The following is a 9,276-nucleotide window of genomic DNA, read 5'->3' on the forward strand; positions in this document are numbered from 1 at the left end:
CTTTTTGTAATCTAATCTCTGAAGTGACATCTTGTTATTAATATTTCTATATCCATATGTTAGAAGTGAGTTATTCAGGCTGGGCACGGTGGCTCATGCCTGTAATCCCAGCATTTTGGGAGGCTGAGGTGGACAGATTGCCTGAGGTCAGGAGTTCAAGACCAGCCTGGCCAACATGGTGAAACCCTGTCTCTACTAAAATGCAAAAATTAGCCAGGCGTGGTGGCACATCTGTAATCTCAGCTACTGAGGAGGCTGAGGCAGGGGAATAACTGGAACCCGGGAGGTGGAGCTTGCAGTGAGTTGAGATCTCGTCACTGCACTCCAGCCTGGTTAACAGAGTGAGACTTCTTCTCAAAAAAAAAAAAAGTGAGTTATTCAGTCCAACCTATATACATGAGGTTGGGAGTTCGAGACCAGCCTGACCAACATGGAGAAACCCCATCTCTACTAAAAATACAAAAATTAGCTGGGCATAGTGGTGGGTGCCTGTAATCCCAGCTACTCAGGAGGCTGATCCTGAGGTCAAGAGATTGAGACCATCCTGGCCAACATGGTGAAACCCCATCTCTATTAAAAATAGAAATATTAGCTAGGCATAGTGGTGGGTGCCTGTAGTCCCAGCTACTCAGGAGGCTGAGGCAGGAGAACCACTTGAACCCAGGAGGCTGAGGTTGCAGTGAGCCAAGATCGAGCCACTGCACTCCAGTCTGGCGACAGAGCAAGACTCCATCTCAAATAAATAAATAAGAGGCCAGACACGGTGGCTCATGCTACAATCTCAACACTTTGAGAGGCTGAGGCAAGAGGATCACTTGATCTCAGGTGTTCAAGACCCAGCCTGAGTAACATACTGAGATCCTGTCTCTAAAAAAGAATTTTTTTTTTTAAATTAGCCAAGCATGGTGTTGCATGATTGTGGTCCCAACTACTCAGGAGGCTGAGGTGGGAGGATTGCTTGAGTCTGGGGATCACTTGTGCCTGGGAGATCAAGGCTGCAGCGAGCTATGATCACACCACTGCACTCCAGCCTGGGCAACAGAGAAAGACCCTGTCTCAAAAAATTAATTAATGTTTAAAAAGAAAAGATCCCTCTCCTTAAAAAGTTTCTTTTAAGACAAAGTAAAGAGATGCGAATACTTATGGAGCATTTTGTCAAGCATGAAAGTTATGTCTACATACTTACATAAGGAAAAATGAAACTGTTTAGATCAAAGTCACTGTTGTGCATCAAAAGGAAAATCATGGGTAACTTAGCAGTACAGCATGGAAATTACCACAGCCATTTGGTAAGATGGCAGATTTACCATTTGTCAGTTATTTAGTAAATGTTCCTCCATCTATATATCCATGTATCCTTATATCCATCCATTCATCCAAGCATGTCTTCTATCTTGAATTTGCACACCATTGTCACTTTCTTGTCTGTCCATCAAATCTCCCTCTGTCTGTCTCACTCTTACAGACACTTGCCATTGGATTTAAGGACCACCCAGATAATCCAGGACAAGACTCCTATTCTCAAAATTCTTTACCACGTCTTTTCACATAAAGCGATATTAACTCTTTTGCCATATGAGGTGATATCCATAGGTTTGGGGAATTTGGACATGCAAATATCTTTCTGGGGGTCAACATTCAGCCCACTACAGGGGCATTATCTATAGAGAATTTTACAATAATAGTAAAACTGACCAAAAGTCCATCTACTCTTTATTAACACCATGTGCAGGCAATTTTATTTATTTCTTTTTTCTTTTTTTTTAAATAATAATTTTAAGTTTTAACTTAAAAAAATACGGAATGCTTCACGAATTTGCGTGTCATCCTTGTGTAGGGGCCATGCTAATCTTCTCTGTATCGTTCCAATTTTAGTATACATGCTGCCAAAGCGGGCACAATTTTATTTATATTTTTATTTGTTTTTGTTCATTTATTTGGAGATAGGATCTTGCTCTGTTACCCAGGCTGAAGTGTAGTGATGCGATCTTGGCTCACTTCAGCCTCAGCCTTGCAGGCTCAAGTGATCCTCCCACCTCAGCCTCCCAAATACTTGGACTACAGGCGTGGGGCACCATGCCTGGCTAATTTTGTTTATTTTTTTGGAGAGATGAGGTCTCACTGTGTTGCCCTGGCTTGTCTTAAACTCCTGAGCTCAAGCAATCTTCCTGCCTCGGCCTCCCAAAGTACTGGGATTACAGGTGTGAGCCACCTGCTCAGCTGGCAATATATTTATTTTATTATTATTATTATTTCAAACAGAATCAGCGAGATGGAGTCTTTCTCTGTCACCTAGGCTGGAGTGCAGTGGTGAGATCTCAATCTCTGCTCACAACAACCTCTGCCTCCCAGGTTCAGGTGATTCTCCTGCCTTAGCCTCCCAAGTAGCTGGGATTACAGGCATGCTCCTCAATGCCCGGCTAATTTTTGTATTTTTAGTTGAGATGGGGTTTTGCCATGTTGGCCAGGCTGGTCTCAAACTCCTGACCTCAAGTGATCTGCTGGCCTTGGCCTCCCAAAGTGCTGGGATTACAGGCCTGAGCCACCTGTGCCCAACTTCCAACTGTTAATTTTAATTGTCAGTGATAAAATACTCCCCATGGGAGCAGACCACTCCCAACCACCTCGCTTCTTGGTGCACCACTACTGAATATTCCAATACGAGCTATTTGGCCTGCCTTAGCTTTTCAGGGCCAAATACTGCAAAAGACAATTTGGTTCCTCATCACTCCCTAATCTTGTTATAACTGACTCTCCATCCTTCAGGAATCAGTAAATGTCACCTCCTCAAGGAACGCTGCCCTAAATATTCTATCCAGAAGCTAAGTACCATCCCCTGCTTATTTCCTGTATTTGTTTCTTTCACAGCACTCACCAAAATTTGTAGTTATTTTATTTGTAAGTTTAAGTTTTTTCCATCTCCCTTAAAAGTCTGTACACTCATATACTTGTCTGTCATGTTCTGAGTTATCCCCAGAGCCTAGCACAGTGCCTGGCACATGGTAGATGCTCAATATATGTCTGTTACATTGTGTTCTCCTCAGTTTCTGTGCTGCCAGCAAAGTGCATTTGCTCAACATTGGACAAATCCTTCTTTCTTCATCTCGTGTCCATTACTAAAATAAAATAGCTGCTTGTTGTCTAAGATTGGTGAAATAGCCATTTTGCAGCATAATTCAGAAACAGCTGCAGCGTCCTGGATCTTAGCAAAGTTGTTTTCTCTCATTCCAAACTCCAACTCAGGAATGATTAGGGATGTTTTATTCTGAAAATTCATGAAGATACCATAAGACTGAATCATAAAATAAACTATAAATGTAGCATTAACATTTGAAAAGGAACCTATATATTTTGCTCAGGCACCACACTAGGAACAACAGGAACCCAGTCAGGACCCCAAACTTGTCAAGTTCCAAACATAAGTCATCAGTTTCCTTTCTAAACCACATGTTTCTCTTAATTTCTTTCAGCTTTTCTTTTCGAGAAGGAGTTTCGCTCTTGTTGCCCAGGCTGGAGTGCAATGGCACAATTTCGGCTCATCACAACCTCCACTTAGCGATTCTTGAACTTAGAATCGCTAAGTTCAAGCAATTCTCCTGCCTCAGCCTCCCTAGTAGCTGAGATTACAGGCATGTGCCACCACGCCCGGCTAAGTTTTGTATTTTTAGTAGAGACAGGGTTTCTCCATGTTGGTCAGGCTGGTCTCAAACTCCTGACCTCAGATAATCAGCCCACCTTGGCCTCCCAAAGTGTTGGGATTACAGGCGTGAGCCACTGTGCCGGGCCTCAGCATTTCTTTTCGGTAACACAACTGTTCATCTGGGTAGTTCTCCAGGTTCAATTCTGGGATTTCTTTACTTTTTTCCCCTACCCTCTCATTGGTGCTGGTATGGGCTCTCTTTTCTACTCTCTACGTTGTCTTCTTAGATCTTACCAATTTTCAGGGCTAAAATATTATCCCAGTAGTGTTCACTCCTTTTTTTTTTTTATTTTATCAGTCTCCGTAGAGACTGTCAAAAATTGCCAGTGCCGACTGTATTGCAAATTGTCATGGCGGGGTATTGGGAAAAGTTTTCAATTAGCAATAATCCCGCCTCAGATAAACCTCATTGGCTATGATACTGCCACTGCACAAAGCTGTGTTCACTCCTAATATGTCTTCATTCCTCTCCTCTGAGCTCCAGACATGCAACTGTCCAGTTGTGATATATTGTTACATACATCACAGGCATTTCAAATTTATCATGTCCAAAACAAAACTCTGGCCAGCTGCTGTGGCTCATGTCTATAATCCCAGCACTTTGGGAGGCTGAGGCAGGTGGATCACTTGAGGTCAGGAGTTTGAGACAAGCCTGGCCAACATGGTGAAACCCCGTCTCTACTAAAAATACAAAAATTAGCCAGGCACAGTGGCACCCCAGCTACTGGGGAGGCTGAGACAGGAGAATCCCTTGAACCCAGGAGGCAGAGGTTGTAGTGAGCTGAGATCATGCCACTGCACTCCAGCCTGGGCAACAGAGATTTCATCTCAAAAAAAAAAAAAAAATCACATTCTATGTGATAAAAGTAACTATGAAGTGAATATGTAAATATGAAGCCTTGAGTTTATTAACTCAAGGTGGTGCACACTGGTAATCCCAGCTACTCAGGAGGCTGGGTCAGGAAAATCACTTAACCTGGGAGGCAGAGGTTGCAGTGAGCTGAGATCGTGCTATACTGTAGCCTAGGTGACGAGCAAAACTCTGTCTCAAAAAAAAAAAAAATTCTTAGGTTTTCTTCTCCAAATCCCTTTCTCTCTGATCTTCACCATCTGTAATGACACCACCATTCCCCCGTGACTCCAGAAACTTGGGAGTCGTACTTGATTTTTCTTTTTCTCTCACTGCCCTCCAACTAGTTCATTGATAAGATCTATTGACTCTACTTACAAACATATACTAATTGGATTTCCTTCTTTCTATCTGCTCTACCTCCTAATCCAAGCTACTACAATAGTCTCCTAACAGGTCTCTCTACTTTCATTCTTTTCTCCCCCTCTCAGTCTTGCTGTCATCCTATCTACTTTCATTCTCAAACTCCTACCCATTCCCCCTCAAAACAGGTGGAGTAATTTTAAAACATAGATCTAATCACTCCATTCCACTCTAAACTCATTTTATCTCACTCTCTCCTCAACCACTGTGTCACCACTGTTCATCATGACTTTTAGGTCTTTGCACAAGTCAGAGCCTTGGCACATTCCGTTTATTCTGCTCTTCCATAGTAGATTCCTGCTCACCTTAAGGCTTGATTTAAATGTCACTTCAAATAATCTTTTCCTTCTTGCCCTGTAGAAATATTTCTTGCCTCTCCTACTCTTATTTGCATTTATTGTATCCTATATATTTTCTTCATAACACATTCTGTAATTAATATATTTGATTAATCTTCCCCCCTGGGAACTATGTGCTGTCTGCTTATGTATGTCTAGCTCCTAGTGCAGTGTCTGGCATACAGCAGGTATTTAATCAGTTGTTGAACAATTAAGGTGCCTTATTCTGTTTTGGCCTATAGGTTACAAGTGTAATGTATTTGCACAATGTCGCACAGAAAGAAGAAAAAAAATTTTTTGAGACAGGGTCTCACTCTGTTGCCCAGGCTGGAGTGCAGTGGGGCAGTCACAGCTTACTGCAACTGCCACCTCCCCAGGCTCAGGTGATCCTCCCACCTCAGCCTCCTGAGTAGCTGGGACTACAGGGGCATGGCACCATGCCTGGCTAATTTTTTCTAGTTTTGTAGAGATGAGATCTGTCTATGTTGCCCAGGCTGGTTGCAAACTCCTGGGCTCAAGTGGATCTACCCACCTTGCCCTCCCAAAGTGCTGGGATTACAGGCATGAGCCACTGCACCCAGCCTAAGGAAGAAATTCTTATTCCTTCATTTCATGTCCATCGCTTCTAAAAAGTCACACGTCTAAGACTAATGACGGAGAGAGCCACTTATCTCCATAGTGCAGAAATAGCTGCAGTGTCATGGATCTTAGTGAAGATAATATCTTTTCCCATGATTAGGAAAATTCCATACTTAATCATATAGAAATTTCATTTAACTATTGAATAATAAAATACAGGAAGAGTTAATAGCATAAGGGATAGAACTGAAAAGTTTTACCTGGCATAATAAGATATTTTCTTTAAACTTCTGAGATAACCATACAGATGTTTCTTTTTGCACACTTTCAAATCATCTCACAGAAATAGACAACATCTGTGGCCTATGCTGGCCAGAAGTACAAAAGTTGTTTACAAAGGCATAATTAACCCACCAAGGGGCCTTCATTTCCATAAAGAGGGGAGGCAAACTATTTTCAGATAAATCTGGCATAGTAATTTGACCTAACAGAAAAGTGAAACTACATTTACTACTCTCTTGAATCTTCCACAAGATGACAGTGTCCAAAGCAGTGTCTCTCCCCCAACTATACTTCAGAACTGTGTTGCATAACAGGGCTCCCCAGCAACCCGGCCTCATTTGCTGTCCTTCAAGCACACACTCTTTGGGCTAGCCCGAAAGTGCTCAAAGCCATAATAGCGTTCAAACAATAACAAAAAGCCCTCAGATTTCCTTAGTATCTATCTTTGAACAGTTCAAAGAGCGTCCACATTTATGTTTTTCTGTAGTGCTTTCTCTGTCACACTATGACGTAAGAAAATCTAAGATTAGAGAATCTGAAGTTCAAATAGTTTGTTCAAAGCTGCAGTGAAATTACATATTGCAATCAGAATCCATTCTCCCAATTCCCACTAGACCATGTAGCTTCCCAAGGGATTTGAGACCTTTTATGAAAAAATGTTAAAACTACGTATAATCATGAGTCTTGAGCATTTTTTTCTAACCTTCTTAACACAGAGAAAAAATGTTATTTTGTGGGTTTTAAATAAAATGGCTTTGTGAGGACAGGCTTCTAAATTGGCTTATTCTAAATTCACATTGAAATGATCAAAGGAATAAAAATAGAGGAAAATCTTCCATATGCCAGAAACTTTGAGGAATTTCTGCTAGTTAGAATGTAGAAGTTTCCAATTAGATGGAGAGGTCAGATCAAGATTCTATTTCCATAAAATATCTTATCAACCCTTAGAATTCTACCAACATCCCATTACTCGGGATTGAAGACTAGGTGAAGATAGGTGGAAAGGGAAGATAGGGTATACACTCAGACCCATTACGGTTCATTTTTTGTATTGTTTTGTTTTGTTTTTGAGACAGCGTCTCGATCTGTCACCCAGGCTGGAGTGCATTGGGACAATCTCAGCTCACTGCAACCTCTACCTCCCAGGTTCAAGTGATTCTTCTGCTTCAGCCTCCTGAGTTGCTGGGATTACAGGCATGCGTCAACATGACCAGCTAGTTTTGTTTTTGTGTTTTTAGTAGAGACAGGGTTTCACCATGTTGGCCAGGCTGGTCTCGACCTCCTGACCTCAAGTGATTGGTCTCCCAAGGTGTTGGGATTGTAGGCGTGCACCACAATGCCAAGCCACATTGCAGTTTCTAATAGAACCCACTGCAATCCTCACTTCAGTATTATCAAAAGCTGGACAAGCATAGACCTCTCTATGTTAAGATGAGCAAGTGGTGGTCAGGCTCAGTGGCTCATGCCTGTAATCCCAGCATTTTGGGAGGCTGAGGCAGGAGGATCACTTGAAGCTAGGAATTCAGGACCAGCCTGGGCAAGATAACAAGACTCTGTCTCTAAAAAAACCTTTTTTTTTTTTTTTTTGTGAAAAACCAAACCTCAAAGAACCACTTTAATTCCGGCCTAACAGCGCCAGGTGCAATGTCTGGGGACAGACTCTGGGTACAATGCTGTGTGGCGACCACTCACTCACACATGGCTCCAAGGAGGCCCCCAAGGGGGACTTACCTTCAGGGGGCTGAGCCAAGGGGGAAAGGGGTAGCCCCAGAACAGGGGAAGGGGCAGGCATGGGGGTGGAAAAGGTGCTACTTCTTGGCAAAGGAGATCTTCATGGCATTGTTCTGGGTGATCTTAAAGCCCTGCAGGGCATCGTGAGCTGCCCCTGCCTGTACCTCATTGTCGAACTCCACGAAGGCGATGTCATGCCACCCGGGGACCAGACGGACCTCCTTGAAGCCAGGGAATTGATTGAAAAGCATGGACAGCATGAGCTCGTTGGTCTCCTCTGGCAGGTTGGTGAGGAACAAGATGTGATTCGGTGGATTCTCAGAAAGAGGCTGCACAGGGGGCATCTGTCCCGGCATGAGCTGCTGTGGGAGCATGGCCCCTGGTGGCATCTGGCCAGGTGCAAGGCCTGGTGAGGGGATCATGCCAGGGGGCGGCATGTAGGGCGGCTGGCCCAGCATATGGTGCATGATGCGTGGTGCCTGAGTCATTGGTGGCATGCCCGGGACAGGCCCCTGCATAGCTCCCACCATGGGGGCAGCTGCCCCGCCCTGCACAGCCTTCTTGGCGGCTGGGGTCTCCTGGCTCTTGGGCTTTCTCTTCTCCCGCTTTCGATCCTGCTCCACAAAGGTGCCTTTCATCTTGGCAATGATATCTGAGTCGGTCTTGGCATACTGGATACGCATGGGCTTGTCATAGAAGGGGAAACCCTGCATAGAGCACAGGGCGTTGGTGGCGCTGCTGACCTCCTTGAAGATGACAAAGGCCTGGCCCCTCATCTTCAGGCTCCGTGATACCAGGATATCCAGGATCTGGCCAAACTGGGAGAAGACGGCATACAGGGACTTCTTTAGCTCATCCTTCTTGATCTTCTCATTGAGGTTGTTGATATAAATAGTGTGGTTAGGGCGGGCCTCGGGAACTGCCATGGAGTGAAGTGTCGAGGTAAGGCTTCCGATGGGGCCGCAGTTTTCTCAAGCGGCGCCTGCTACTTTTCTCTAAAAAAAAGCTTTTTAATTAGCCAGATGTGGTGGTAAGTGCATAAGCCCTTGTGGTCCCAGCTACTCAGAAGGCAGGCTGAGGTGGGAGGATCACTTGAGCCAAGAAGGTAGGGACCACAATGAACCATGATTGTGTCACTGCACTACAGCCTGGGTGACCCAGCAAGAACTTCTCAAAAAAAAAAAAAAAGATGAGCAAATGGAGAAAAATCATAGGACTATGAAAAGATGCTATAGGCCAGACACAGTGGCTCACGCCTGTAATCCCAGCACTTTGGGAGGCCAAGGTGAGCAAATCACTTAAGGCCAGGAGTTTGAGACCAGCCTGGCCAACATGGTAAAACCCATCTCTACTAAAAATACAAAAATTAGCTG

At 44.0% G+C, this 9,276-nt stretch overlaps 1 protein-coding gene and 2 non-coding genes across 3 annotated transcripts; all 3 read right to left on the bottom strand.

Moving 5' to 3' along the window:
• Positions 1–1,792: 1,792 nt before the first annotated feature.
• Positions 1,793–1,899, bottom strand: LOC135271012 (U6 spliceosomal RNA). The gene has a single exon (XR_010339165.1). It is a non-coding gene; the product is annotated as a U6 spliceosomal RNA (small nuclear RNA).
• Positions 1,900–3,998: 2,099 nt separating this feature from the next.
• On the bottom strand, positions 3,999–4,139 carry LOC135271001 (U4 spliceosomal RNA). Its single transcript, XR_010339156.1, has one exon. It is a non-coding gene; the product is annotated as a U4 spliceosomal RNA (small nuclear RNA).
• Positions 4,140–7,757: 3,618 nt separating this feature from the next.
• Positions 7,758–8,854, bottom strand: LOC105715177 (U1 small nuclear ribonucleoprotein A-like). The gene has a single exon (XM_064367445.1). The coding sequence runs from the start codon at positions 8,827–8,829 to the stop codon at positions 7,981–7,983; it is 849 nt and encodes a 282-aa protein (XP_064223515.1). The 5' UTR covers positions 8,830–8,854; the 3' UTR covers positions 7,758–7,980.
• Positions 8,855–9,276: the final 422 nt, after the last annotated feature.

Source organism: Aotus nancymaae, unplaced genomic scaffold, assembly GCF_030222135.1.
Source record: "Aotus nancymaae isolate 86718 unplaced genomic scaffold, 86718_ANA_hifiasm-v0.15.2.pri h1tg000072l, whole genome shotgun sequence".
In the NCBI taxonomy this organism is placed as follows: domain Eukaryota; kingdom Metazoa; phylum Chordata; class Mammalia; order Primates; family Aotidae; genus Aotus; species Aotus nancymaae.